Source organism: Equus asinus, chromosome 5, assembly GCF_041296235.1.
Source record: "Equus asinus isolate D_3611 breed Donkey chromosome 5, EquAss-T2T_v2, whole genome shotgun sequence".
NCBI classification, from domain to species: domain Eukaryota; kingdom Metazoa; phylum Chordata; class Mammalia; order Perissodactyla; family Equidae; genus Equus; species Equus asinus.
The window spans coordinates 26,395,838-26,410,198 of record NC_091794.1 but is presented as its reverse complement, the minus strand read 5'-3'; the positions used below and the strand labels follow the sequence as shown (position 1 = coordinate 26,410,198).

The window sequence follows — 14,361 nt, the reverse complement described above, 5'->3', positions numbered from 1 at the left end:
AAGCCACATAAAGTGAGGGTAAGGGGTGGGCACAGCAGAAATAGAGCTGGAGTCCCACCCCTGGGACCACCACCGCGGCGCCTCATGTGTTACAGGGAGAATCAACGAAACAAGCCTCCTCGGCAAGAGAGACGACCAGCTGCCTGCCAACTTCACTCCTGTCTTTTTCTCCCAACTGTTGAGAAACAACTCCTTGAGTGAAAATTTGGCCTCCGAGTGTAACGGAAATCAGCAATGCATCTACGACACCCTGGCCACGGGAAGCAGAAGCACCGGACTGCACACTAGCATGCTCTTTAGACAATACCAGGAGATGAACGCCACGCTCAGTAAGCGACCCGAGGCCCAGGGAGGGGTTTGCACTTACGAGGCAGATGACCAGCCCGCCTTCCGGGACACTCCTTTCAGCTTCACATTTTTAAATTTAACAGATTCTCTTGCCCTTGTTATTCCTCTGTTCAAACCCTCCCATACTCCCCAGCTCACTGTGTCCTTACAATGACCTTCAAAACTCTTCCCGGTCTGGCCCCTCTGCCTCTGGAAACTCTCCTCCTAGCATCCCTGCCTCTTTCCCTCCACTCCAGCCCCACTGGCTTCTTTGTGTTCTTCAGACACGCCAGGCTCACCCCCAACTCTGAGACTCCTCACATGCTGTTCTCTTTGCCTGGAATGCCCTTCCCCCAGACAGCCACAGGCTCACCTCTCACCTTCAAGTCTCTCTTCAAATGTCTCCTTCTCAGCAACGCCTTTCTTGGCTAGCCTGCCTAAAATTTCATTCACCCACACTTCCTATTCACCTTCCCTGCTTTATTTTTTCTCCTTAGCATTTATAACTACCTAACATATTTTCTAATTTTCCTAAGTATCTTTTTTATTGTTTGTTCATTGCTGCGTCCTCACTACCTAACACAGTACCAGCCACATGGTAGGTGCTCAATAAATGTGTTAAGTGACTGAGTGAATGAACAAACAATAAATTGGAAATAGCAGGGCTCCGAAAAACAGAGAGCAGTGAAAGGTTTTACTCCCTGTTTCCTGACAAATGCAGTGGCCGTCTAGATATTACCTTCATGGTTTCAGCCGTCTTCCAAAGGTAAAACTCTGGGATGATCTGAACAACTCTGTTCTATGATTCACTTCGTACCATGCCCAGCATAGCACTCTGATCAGGCAAGAACTTGAAGTGAATCCTGTTTGGGGAGAAGATAAAGAGAACAAAGATTTGGCCAGGTGGACAGGACAATTCACCCCAGTCTGCGGAGGGCCGAGAGCAGGCACACAGAATAACCCCTGCCTCCAGTGGTGGGCCACAGCCTTAGGGATGCCTACATAAGCCAGAGGACTAGAGAGAGGGAGAGGATGCCCTTAAGGCAACGGAGGGTTCTGCCTCTGACCCCGAATCCCCTCTTTGTGTTTCAGATCAGTATCCACCCTCTATTGAAGGCGATCGCGTGGTGGAAGCCCACATCGGGAAGACCAAGCTGTTTCAGTACACCAGCAGCTCTAAGAATGTCACCTTTATTCTCAGAGACAACAACACTGACTGCAAGCTCTTTGGTGAGAATGCTTGGCTGGGGGAGTGGGAGAGAAGGCCAGAGTCAAGCTTTGGGTAATTTTGGATTATTATACCCTGTGTAACTTCATGTCACTTTCCCCCTGGAATAACCAGGACCAGCATTTCTTAGGAATGATCCTCATAATTCAAATAGGTGTCCCCAGTGAATAGCAGTGATGGGCTTCTGGCAATGTGGCCAGCTAGCTAGACTGACTCCGGGCACGTACAATTGATTCAAAGATCACTTCATCTCAATCTAATAATATGCAGCCATCTTTAATCATCTTTATGCAATCACCAAATTATTAGAATAAAGTATAACAATGAATAAATACTAATTTAAAACATTTCATATCTAATAAAAGAAGGATATAATGTGAAACAAGATTTAAAGAAATACAAATACCTTCGATTGGTGCATTTCTCACTATTTGTATGTTTGCCAACCACGTTTACCTAACTTTGTCGCTCCTTGTCTGCTTTTCTGTGCTGGGACCAAGCAAAGCTTCATCTCTCCCTCCCAGTCAAGGCATGGAGCACCCCCAGGCCTGTAACCACAATCTGGGTCAAAGAGTCAAAGCCTACAGTTGCAGCTTGACTTCTGTTGCCTGCACTAATTATACTGGTATCTGTTTGTTCTTAACCCAAAGCCCTTAGGGACCTTATTCTGAGCTGTGAGCACCTCTGTGCCTCATTTTCTTTCTCTGCACAAGAAGGGATGGCTTTGTCTATACCCTTTTGCTCCACATGGCTGCCTCCTAGGTGCTGGACCACGGCATCAGGAGATTTTTTCCACCACTAGTCTCCTCTCTTGAAGAGTGGTGGCCTGGAACTTCCTCTTGTCTGTTCCCTACTATCAGCTCCTCTCAACCTGCTGTTTTAAGGAGACTTTCTTATTTTCTTGAAAAATGTAAGACAAGTTTGATCAGAAGAGTCCTTATTGCTATGTAGCAGTGTTTCACTATAGTCTGGTTTCTGAAGGGGTGGCTGGTCAAAGGTCAGGGAAGTGAGACGGGTGGGTGAGAAATCAGGGCAAGAGATGGGGCTGCTGTGAAGATGAAGCCAGTTTGGCCTGCAGTGTAGCCTGGGGAGGTGTTGGAAGGATCCTGGCCTTTATCCTCCATCCCTCCTGGATGTCCCATCCCAGTGCAGGCCCAGGGAGGGTTGCCCTTTGGGGTCTCTTCAGGGTGCAGCTGCCTTCCCCTCTGTGGAGTTCCACCCTACAATCAGTTTGTTGGGCTGGTGCTACCTCCAGCTTGGAGCGTGACCAGGATCACCCCAGGAAACCAGCCTTGCTCTAGGAAATGCCTGATGAGATGTAAGAGATGGTCTGAGAGAGGTGCTGGAAGTCCAGCATCAGCACTCAGGGTATTAGATGCCAGATGCCAGGACATGTCAGACAGCAGAGCAGACGAGGCTTCCAGCTCTCAATGATCTCATTTTCCCCGGGACAGAGAATGGGACATTGCTATGGACACCAACAAAGGTGGAACCATTCACTCTGGAGATTCTAGCCAGAAATGTCAAGAACAACTTGTCATCTGTACTCCAGCCAAAGACAGTGGTCTGTGCCTGCAAGGCAGAGAGCCAGTGTTTATACAACCAGACCAGCAGGGTGGGCAATTCCTCCTTGGAGGTGAGTGTTGGGCGGAGGGTGGAAGGGAAGTTTCTGTGTTGGGGGGAAAAGGAAGTGGGAATTGAAGGGATGTCTTAATTCAGCCCCTCTGTGGTGATGTGTGTGTTGGGTGGTGAGTGAGAAGAGCAGATACCAATCTCAAGCCACAAACTTACCTGTATAAGAAACAGAACTTTCTTTACTGCTTATAGCTCAATTGAATTTTTATCTCCCAGCTCTCATTCTGGCAGGCTAGCAGGACACTTCCACCTCAGCCTTTCTTAGAGTTTCCCAGTGGTTCCCAGCTCCACAGTCCTGGAACAGGCATTGAGATGCAGGGTAGGAAGGTGTCTGTGTGGTCCCTGGGCTGAGTCCACGCAGATCACAAGATCCATGCTCCCTGCTCTTCAGGGAGGTGCTCTGCGGCGTCTGTGCCTTGCTCAGACAGAGGAAACCTTTTGTAAGGTGGTTTAAAGTCCCTTCTGCCTAGAAGCACCTCACAGCCATTTCTCTCTGGGGTCTCGTCATCACGGTGTTGGGAAAAGAGGTGCAGGTCTCCTCTCATCTTGGCACCCCAAACCCCTTTGTTTTCTCTTTCCCTCCAACTAAAAGAAGCATCTCTTTTCAGTTTGAAGAAAATCCTTCTCCCTTCAAGTTTCTAGCCAAGATACTTGGCCTAAGTCCATGAATCTTGGTCCATCTGTTTTTTTAATTCTAATTTTTTTATATAGGGGGAGCTAGAAAGGAAAGGTTTGGCTGGCAATGCCCCACCACCCCCTTACCCCTTATACACACTCACCTGTCTCCTGAGGCCTGAGCAGAGATTCCTACTTGAAAGGGGTAGAGGTGGGGGAGCCCAGGGGGAAAAGGAAAAAAATGCAGAGTGGGAAAAACAGAGATTAAAATCCATATGTTATTGTAGATATCCTAAAACAGGCAGTCTCAGAAGTAGGATGGTTGGCGGGTTCCATTGTAGGGAGATTTCCAGAGTCATCGCAGTAGGGGAGCCCGAAAGGAGAAACCAGGGAGCTCCGGGGGCTTCCTGGAACCGTGAGCTCCCCTGTTGTTGTTCTGGTTCCTGCGTGTTCTCGGTGTGCTGAGTGAGGCTCTGTCCTCTTGGTTCGAGAGTCGGCAAGAAAATGTACAGCAGATGATGGCAGCTTATACGGGATCCAGTTTTCAAGGGAGAGTAGAATATTTGCTTATATAGCCCCCGTCCTACTCTAGAAAGGATTTCAGACAAGGAGATATGGTGTGAGAAGGAACAGGCTGAGATCCCGGGGCAGGGGCCAGGAACGGGGTCAGGGGAAGAGTGGCCAAGGGAGGCCGAGTGGGCTGGAGGGCGGTATGCCTTCAGGTGGGGTCGTGCAGGCCCAGGGCCTGGTCAAGAAGGTGCTCAGTAGATGCTGGCAGAATTTAGACAGGACTCAGGGTCCGTGGGTTCTCAGACCAGAGGGGTCAATACACAAACCCCCAGAAGCCCTTAATGGTTCAGCATCCTGGCTGCCCAGTGATCAGCAACCCATTCCAGGTGGCTGGCTGCAAGTGTGACAAGAACACCTTTGGCCCCTACTGCAATCTCTCCACGGACCTCTGTGAGGAGGCGTGCTTCCCGAATGTGACATGCGTTCGTGGGAAGGGCTGTGAGGCCTGCCCCCCACACCTGACTGGGGATGGGCGTCACTGTGCAGGTGAGCCAGAACAGGGCCCCAGCAGGAGGAGGTTCTGGGGTCAGGTGACATTTCAAGGGCCTATGGCAGCCAAGGGCAAACCATTTCTCCCTTTTCCAGCAAGGCTTTAGGATGCTCAGTATAGGAGGGTATGGTAAGGCGTGAGGAGGCAGGAGAAGACCTCGTACAGGCAGGCGGGGGAGGCCAGGGCAGAGCAGCCCTGAGGCACTGATGGGGAAAATCCAGGTTAAAAGGCTGCAGACGGCCTGGAGAAGGGTGGAGACTTCCAGCAACAGCCAGGGGACCAGAGGCAAGCCGGGGCCCTCAGGCTCCTCTTTGGAGGTCTTTGGAGATGCAAGGCCCAGGGTCTCTGCATCTCCCCGGGCAGGGCATTTGGAGGGGCGGTCATGGGCATCCGGTGGCAGAGGTCCACAGTTTCCCTTTGAGTCCTCCTCCCACCACTCTGTTCCTCAACCTCTGAGCCACTGGAGTCATGATGAGCAAGATCACAGCAAGGCCTCCACCAAGCCCCCTAAAGCACCCGAGTGAAATGTAGAGACCACTGTGTCTTCTGAGCAGAGGCCAGAGCGCTAGAACCACAGCCTTATCCAGGCAGGAAAGGGGATGGAAGTGGAGAAAGCAGGCTGGCGTGCCCTTCTCCCGCCAGCCTGCTGGGTCCTTTCCTGATGCGGAGGGTCTGATAAACACTCCATTCCCTCAGCAGAAGTGGGAGAATACCTACCCAGCAGAGGAAGAGGGTTGCCCAGCAGAGAAATGCTCCGCAAAGGGAGAAGGATAGTTTGGGGTTCAGAGTGGCCCAGAGCAGAATGTAGATTGAGTGGGTTTGGGGGGAAAGAAACCAAGCCTGTCCTAGGAGCAGCTTTCCATGGGCTGGGGGCTCCCGGTGCTGCCCAGCATGGTGTTGCTGACCTCTCTGCTCCCTCTGCAGCTCTAGAGACCCCTCTGCTCTGTCAGAACAAGTCCTGCCCTGTGAATTACTGCCACAACCACGGTCACTGCTACATCTCCCAGACCCAGGGCTGCCAGCCCACCTGCACCTGCCCCCCAGCCTTCACCGACTCCCGCTGCTTCCTGGCCGGCAACAGTTTCACTCCAACCATCAGTCTAGGTAGCCCAAGATGCCCCCGCCATCCCTACTTCCACACGCCTCTTGCCTTGGGGGGAGATGAGGGAGCCTGGGGACCAGGGCTGAGTTCCTCAAACCCACAGGACAGAACTCCAATTTCTCTCGGTGGTGGTAAGTTATAGGCTGTGGGAGCTACTGGGGGGCAGCAGTCCCAGCATGAACCCCAGGCCCGAGGGGTCTGCTGAGCACAGACTGCAGACGACCTCACAGCTCAGAAAGCTGAGAGTCGGGGAAGCCGTGACCATAGTTGAACGAGCACTAGGTGAGGGTCAGCAGACTCGGCCACTTCTCTTGTTGCCTCTGGTGACCTATCCCTGTAGAATGTGGTGGTCTCCCCAACTGGCCCAATGGCCTTTTTGGGTAAGTCTGGGTAAAGCATGAGGTGTTATGCATCTGCTTCTCCCATCTCCAGAGCTTCCATTGAGAATCATCCAGATCTCGCTCAGTGAAGAAGAAAATGCCTCTGCAGCAGAGGTCAACGCCTCGGTCAGTGCTGCAGGCCCGCTCGGTGGGGACGCGGGTCTTGGGAGGTTCTGGGCAGGGCCTTAGCCATCGCTTGTGCATTCTGCATCTCATCATCCATCTTGACTCAATTGCCAGCAGAGGCTGGAGCCCTCTGGGGTGCGAAGTGGGGGTTGGGGGTCAAAAAGGTAGAAAGCCCCAGGACAGGGACCTCTGAGGGGACTGGAATGACCAACTTGCAATGAGCAGAGTCTAGGGTGACCGCCTCACCCAGCCTCTCCTTCTGAGCATCCCTCGAGACCTTCACTTGGGTATATTACATGGAAGAGACACGAGAAGGAATTTCACCTCCAGGAAGCCTTCCCTGACTTCCCAGAGGCAACTGGTGCTTCCTCTTCCTGGCTCCCATGCCCCTGTCCATTCCCCAGTCACAGGCAAAGTAGCACAGAAGTTGAGTTATCCAGACTCTAGAATCCTACATACCTGGGTTCAAATCCTGGCTCCACCACTCACCAGAGCAGGTGCAATAATTAGACAAATTATTTGATGTTTCATCTGTAAAAACCGAAAGAATAATAGTACATGTGACAGTGGGTTGTGTCAAAGTTTAAATGATAATGTATGTAAAGTACTCAGCATGGTGTCTGAAACACAATAAGTGTTCAAAAATTCCTACTACTACTCCTCCTACTACAGCCCTCCACACTGCGTGGTCAAATCTGTTGACATTTGTCTACTGCCCCAGACTATGGGTCTTGGAATATGGGCTATTCCTAAGTCACCTTGACGTGCCCAGCACCCGAACACCCCCTAGGTTTGGTTAAAGATAGTTAATGTTCAATAGACCTTTGGGGAGAGAAGGAGTGGGCGAATCAGGGATCAGAGGCAAGGTAGGGGGCATTCACTTCAGATCCTCCCTTCATAGTAAGCGCAGGGGGGCAGGTGTGAGGGGATGGTATGTAAAGTCCTTCACTCACCCACAAACTTTATTAAGCAGGGACCCACGCCACTCACTGGGCAAGGCTGGTGTGTGGGGATGCAGAAATGGGTGAGATGTTCTGGGGTCCTGGGGCTCACGTTCAACGGAGGAAACATACAGGGATGAATAAATGCATTAAAATGGCAGGGGTCTCCCTCATGGACTGGGCCTCACCCCTACCGCCCCCAACCCCCATCCTCTGCCCTAGGTGGCCTACAGACTGGGAAACCTGGAAGTGCGGGCCTTTTTCAGGAACAGCCAAGTGGAACGCATGTAAGTGGGACTGTCCCCACCTGGTCCCTGGGTTCTCCCCCTCCCCCTCTACTTAGCCTCTCACTGTGTCCCTCCCACACAGCAATCCCATCACAGGAAGAACCCTTCAACACTGGAAGGTCACCTCGACATTCCGGTACCGCCCTCGGGGTCCCGTCATTGACTTCTTGAATAACCGGCTGGTGGATGCAATAGTGGAGGCCTTCCTCCAGGCCCCGAACAGGAGGTGGAAGAGAAGCGAGGGGCCCAGGAACAACGTGGTCTTCCACCCCCTCTCCAGGGAAGATGTGCGCAGTGTGACGGCTCGTGAGTCACTATATTGGGGACAGTCCAGCATAGCTGAGGGGAGGAGGTAAAGGGAGGGAGCCTGTCACAGATTTTCAGCCCACATAAACCCCTGGTGGAAAAGTATTCTATGGAGGGCCACAGACAAGCAAGAAACAAGTTAATTTAGCTTTATGTGTAATTTTTGAGAGAAATTATGAACAGTTTACCCACCAGCTTTCTAGATCCAAGCGCAGGAACACAAAATACTGCTTGAGAAATGCCCGCATGTACAGTCTCACAGAGTAGTTACTCCAGCTGCCGCCTGCCTGCCCATCACTGCTGATGGTTTTCTTTCTTTTAATAAAATTGTTAATGATTTTGTTAAAAACACCATTGCACTTCATAAACGTAAACAAGGACATCCCTTTTGCTTTTGTCCTCCAGCTGGGGGATATTAAGTTGAAGACTGGAGACCTGAGCCAGGGGCAGAGGTATCCCCTCCTTGAAAGGGTGTGACCCTGTCCAAAATCCATTCCCAATCCAGGCCTCAACACCCGCATCCAGAAAATGGGATGAGATTTCTGACGTCCCTGTCAGCTCTGACAGCCCCTGATTATCCCAGAACGGACGAGACAGGTTGGCAAGCTTGCCAGAGAAGGAAAGGAACAGTTTACCCTGTTTGGGTAGTGAGACAGAGAACATGCCAAACCCAACAGAAGCTGCTTGGGCGTGGGATCAAGCAAGAGCTTCTTCTAGCACGCAGGCTAAGCCGCCGCCCTCCAGGGGCAGCAGTGTGACATCCTCTGAACTGCTCTGTGTGTGTGGTCGCCGGGAGGGCTGGGTATAAGGCAACAACAACCCCAGAACTGTCTCTGCCTTTTCTTAAAGAAAACAAACCAAAAAACCCCACAATTTTTATTATACAAGTACAATATGTTATTGTAGAAACTTTAGGAAACACAAATTAACAAAAAGAAGAGAAAAAGATCACCTGTAGTACCAGTCCCCAGAGACGAATCCATTTTGCACATATCATTCTGAATTTTCTTTTATGCACAGGAACCTTCCCACATATCAATATTCTTTTATAATAAAGGGATCAAATTGTACCTAATGTTTCATAACCTCCTCATTACTTAAACGACTGTGAGCATATTACTTTGCATATTGTGTACAGAGTCCCATTGGATGTATTATTTTATGTTTTAATACAGTGTGTTATGACGTAGTTTAAACAGTGTTATGCGCACTGTGATCCTGTGTCAAGTGGTTACTGTGTCAGGCACTGGACTGACTGCTCTGCATATACGATCTCATTTAAACCTCACAGCACAGCAGCTGCTATTATTGTTTCCTTTTAAAGATAAGGAAACTGAGGCTGAAAGAGTTAAGAAATTTCCCCCAAATCACACAACTCGCTGGTAGTAGAGTCAACTCAAGTCTGGCTGACTTCAAAGCATGTGCTCTTAACCCAAGCATTTCCACACCGTGGAGCTTGCTGGTTGCACAATATTCCTTAGCTAACAAAACCTCTCCTGTTAAACGTTGTTGCTATTATAAACCATGCTGCTCTGGACATCCGTGAGCAAATGTATTTGTGGGCTTTTCCAATCATTTCTCAGGCTAAATGGGTGACAATGCAATTCTTGGTTGAAGAGGCATAGATTTGGTGTTAATCGACTGCTTTCCGTGTTCATGTGTGTCCTCCCTGACAGTGAACGTGAGCACGCTGGAGACTTACTTCAAATGCGATGGCTACGAGGGCTACCGCCTGGTCTACAGCCCCCATAGCGGCGTCACCTGCGTGTCCCCGTGCAGTCAGGGCTACTGTGAGCACGGAGGTCAATGCCAGCACCTGCCCCAAGGGCCTAGCTGCAAGTGAGTGGGGCAGGAGGTGGAGGGCAGTGCTGGGGAATCCAAGCTGGGCAAAGATACTGCGAGGGTCCAGAAATGCCGTGAGACCTCTCAGTGTCTGAAAATCAGCATCGATCTCTCTGTAATTGAGAGAACAGGGATCAGAGAAAAAGGGACAATGGAAAAGATGTGTGAGTGCCCACTCTGTGGAGAAGAAGGATGCTATGTTACTTCTGAAACTCAAACTAGCTACTCGGTAAGTATTATCACCTCTTTAAAGACGAGGAAAGTGCAGCTCAGAGATGATAATGAACCCAAGGTACCCAGTAACTGAAGTGGAAGGATATAGGTTCCTAAGCCAAACTCTTCCACCTCATTTTGCTTCTTGGGTAGGCACCCTGCTGTCTCCTTGTGCAAAAAGAAGGCGTTGTCTTGTGTCTGGGCCCGGCCCCGCCCCTCCTTAAGAGGACCAGTCAGGGGAGGCCCTCTGAGACTGGCGCGGCACGGTCTCCTCTGTCCATCAAGTCTGAGGGCTCCCGTGATGGGGCCCACTAGGTCTGCAGGCCCGCTAAGGAGGACAAGGGCAGCGCCACCCGGGCCCTCTCGTCATGTCACGGCCCTCCGTCTACCTTCGACCCCACAAGTTCCAGATCTACCCAACCCTTTCCTCTCCCGGGTCCAAGGACTGCAGACGGAGCCGAGGGCCGGGGCAGCTCTCGGGGGCGGGGCTGGGTTTATGACTGCGCATGCTCCCTGTGGCCAGCCCCGCCCCCTCCCGCAGTCCTCAGGGGTCCGAGCCGCGTGGGTTCTCCGCCGCGCCTGCCTCCGAGCCCGGGAGCCCCGGTTCGGCCCCGCCCCGGGCCAGACTCCGCCGCTTTCCCCGGAGGCGAGAGTGCAACACCGCCTCTGGCCCGGCGGAGAGGAGGGGTGGGGAGGCTGGGCGCCCGCCTCTCTGGTGCTGACCGCGTCCCTCCCTCTGTCCCCAGGTGTGTGTCCTTCTCCATCTACACGTCGTGGGGCGAGCGCTGTGAGCACCTGAGCATGAAACTCGGCGCCTTCTTCGGGATCCTCTTTGGGGCCCTGGGCGCCCTCTTGCTGCTGGGGGTCGTGACATTTGTGGTCCTTCGCTTCTGGGGCTGCTCCAAGGCCCCGTACTCCTACCCCCTGGACTCAGAAAGCTGAGGCCTCGCCCCAAAGGGGCAGCTGTGGCCTAGATACCTCAGGACCCACCCCAGCCTCACCCGCACACTTCTAGGCGCCCTTGCTTTGGGAAGGCTGGAAAGAGGAAGGTGACTGAAGGCGATTCAGGATTCTTCAAAGAGAATGAATAATGGGAATGAATAATAATAAAGGCAGAACCGCTCCTGGTCAGTAGACACAGAGGCGGACAGGAAGAGGCCATGAAGACCCACTACGTAAATGAATGGATTTTCACACAAACATACCCACGAGGACGCCGACTTACACACACATGCCATAGTTAATAATGGGGTGATGGCTCTAAGTTAAAAACCAAAATGCATTTGCACTCAAAACTCTTTAGTTTACTTCTAATTAAAGTCTACTTAAATAAAAGCCTCCAGACATCTTGTGTTTCCAAAGCCCTGGGTTCCATTCGTGATTTTCCTCTGGTGGCTGAAGGGTTAGGCCCAGGGTGTAGAAGAGCAGAGGTGGGTGGGACCCAGTCCTGCTTCGGCCCTCAGTTACTCCACATTGGGAAGTTCAGTTGCTCCATCCCAGTCTTAGATCCTTGCTTCAGCCTCCAAAGCACTTTCTTCCCCTCCTCCCAACACAAGCCAAAGCTGTGCCCTCTGAGGAGGATGGTAGACATGCTCCCATATGGAGTATCCTCAACTCTCTCCCTGCCTGTCCCTGCCTTGCTCTGTCCATCAGTTTCAGGAGCATAAATACACAGTGCCTTTTCCTGTTTGGTTCCTGTCCCCGCTGCCTGTGTTCCCTGGAGGAGGGGTTAAGCCATTTGAGCTCCCTTTCCAGGAACCAACTCGAGAAGCATGCGACCCACCCCATCCTTAGACCTGGGGTACCCAAGCCCTGATACACTTTTTGTGACCTTTCATGGGTCCCAGGTGGAGTCTTCTGAGCTTTTCCCCGGACAGTTCCTCAGTCCCACTCTGTGTGCTTGTTCCCAGCAACCTGATCAGTTTCCACCTGGTCCTTTTCTCTTAGCAGGCAGACCTTTACACCTATCTGGTGCAACAACTCCAACAACAACTGGTCCACAGCTCCTGTGGTCTAGAGCACCTCAATTCTAACTCTATGCAGAAACTGGGGACCTGCCTCTTGGTCCTAAATCCCAAGTCCATGAAGAGAGAATCTGACTGGTCCAGCTTATGTCAATTGTCTATCCCTGGTCCAATCAAGTGTGGCCATAGGGTAGGAAAGGAGGTCACATCATACAAACCTGGTGCCCAGGCTCACTCTTGTAAGTGAACAAGTGGTGTTGGAGAAAGTTCCCAGAGAAGCATGATCTTTGATCTGAGCAGAGACTCTGAACTGTCTGCTTTACATAGAGAATGACTTCTAACAGATGAATCCCCTCTCATATGTACAAGGCTATAGCTTTATGTCAAGTGCCCCAAAGTGTAACCAAGTTTCTCCATATAAAACCACATTCATTTTATCCCAGCATTCATTTATCAATAATTAAGTGCATAGCCCAAATTGGTTAACTGGTTAATTCTAGCAAACATTTCAGGAAGAAATTCTACCAATTCTCTATAATATCTTTCAGAAGATTGAAGCAGAGGAAATACTTCCCAGCTCATTCTATGAGGCCAGCATTACCCTAATACCAAAACCAGAAAAAGACATCACAAGAAAACAAAACTATATGCCAATATCTCTCATGAACATAGATGCAAAAATCCTCAAAAAAATTTACCAAATCAAATCCAACAATGAATAAAAAGAACCACAATCAAATGGTATTTATCCTAGGTATGCAAAGCTGGTTCCATATTCAAAAATGAATTAAGGTAATATATGACATGAGCAGATTAAAGAAGAAAAATCTCATGATCATATCAATAGATGCAGAAAAAGCATTTGACAAAATCAAACACCCATTTATAATCAAAACTCTCAGCAAACTAGGAAGAGAGGGGAACTTCCACAGCTTGATAAAAAAAAAAACTACAAAAAAACCTATAGCAGGGCTGGCCCTATGGCCCAGTGGTTAAAGTTTGGCATGCTCCACTTTGGTGGCCCAGTGTCAGTTCCTGGGCACAGACCTACGCAGCTCGTCCACAGCCATGCTGTGGAAGTGACCCACATACAAAATAGAGGAAGATTGGCATAGATGTTAGCTCAGGGACAATCTTCCTCCAGCAAAAACAAGTGGAAGATTAGCAATGGATGTTAACACAGGATGAATCTTCCTCAGCAAGACAAAACAAAACAACAACAACAACAAAAACCTATGGCAGCATCAAACTTAATGGTGAGAAATTCAAAGCTTTCCAGCTAAGATCAGGAACAAGGCAAGGATGTCCCCTTTCACCACTGCTTTTCAACATTGTACTGGAAATCCTAACTAATTCAATAAGACAAAAAAAGGAAATTAAGGGTATACAGATTGGGAAGGAAAAAATAAAACTGTCGTTGTTCACAGATGACATGATCATCTATGTCGAAAATCCAAAAGAATTTTTTAAAAAGCTCCTGGAACTAATAAGCGATTATAGCAAGGTTGTAGGATGCAAGGTTAATGTACAAAAATCAATTGCTTTCTTATATACCAGGAATGAGCAAATGAAATTTGAAATTAAAAACACATTACCATTTACATTAGCAACTCCCAGAATTAAATACTTAGGTATAAATCTAACAAAATATGTACAAGATCTATCTAAGGAAAACTACAACAAAACTCTGATGAAAGATAGCAAAGAATTAAATAAATGGAGAGATATTCCATGTTCATGGATAGAAAGACAATATTGTCAAGATGTTAGTTCTTCCCAACTTGATCTATAGATTCAATGCAATCCCCATTAAAATCCTAGCAAGATTTTTTGTAGATATTGACAGACTGATTCTAAAGTTTATATGGGGAGGTGAAAGACCCAGAATAGCCAACTCAGTATTGAAGAAGAACAAAGTTGGAGGACTTATGCTACCCAACTTCAAGAGTTATTTTTAAGTAAGTACTTTATAAACTACAGTAATCAAGACAGTGTGGTGTTGACAAAAGAATAGACCAAGTAGATCAGTGGAACAGAATACAGAGACCAGAAATAGACCCTCATAAATATAGTCAATTAATCTTTGACAAACAAGCAAAGGTACCACAATGAAGCGAAGGTTGCCTTTTCAACGAAGGGTACTAGAACAGCTGAACATCCACATGCAAGAAAATGAGTCTAGGGGCTGGCTCACTGGTGTAGTGGTTAAGTTCACATTCTCCACTTCAGCAGCCTGGGGTTCACAGGTTCGGATCCCGGGTGCAGACCTACACACCACTCATCAAGCCATGGCGCATCCCACATACCAAATGGGAGAATACTGGCACAGATGTTA

The 14,361-nt window shown here is 49.5% G+C and overlaps 1 protein-coding gene across 7 annotated transcripts in view; it reads left to right on the top strand.

Annotated features, from left to right (window-relative positions):
- MUC4 (mucin 4, cell surface associated) overlaps positions 1 to 11,397 on the top strand; it is a 51,777-nt gene extending 40,380 nt beyond the window's left edge. For all 7 annotated transcript variants that reach the window (XM_070509049.1, XM_070509048.1, XM_070509047.1 and 4 more), the window contains 10 exons: positions 96 to 329; positions 1,420 to 1,557; positions 3,010 to 3,191; positions 4,702 to 4,861; positions 5,790 to 5,969; positions 6,400 to 6,473; positions 7,637 to 7,701; positions 7,784 to 8,007; positions 9,684 to 9,846; positions 10,809 to 11,397. In XM_070509049.1, coding sequence (XP_070365150.1) covers positions 96 to 329; positions 1,420 to 1,557; positions 3,010 to 3,191; positions 4,702 to 4,861; positions 5,790 to 5,969; positions 6,400 to 6,473; positions 7,637 to 7,701; positions 7,784 to 8,007; positions 9,684 to 9,846; positions 10,809 to 11,004 — 1,616 coding nt within the window. In that variant the 3' untranslated portion in view covers positions 11,005 to 11,397. The remainder of the gene's footprint in view (positions 1 to 95; positions 330 to 1,419; positions 1,558 to 3,009; positions 3,192 to 4,701; positions 4,862 to 5,789; positions 5,970 to 6,399; positions 6,474 to 7,636; positions 7,702 to 7,783; positions 8,008 to 9,683; positions 9,847 to 10,808) is intronic.
- Positions 11,398 to 14,361: the final 2,964 nt, after the last annotated feature.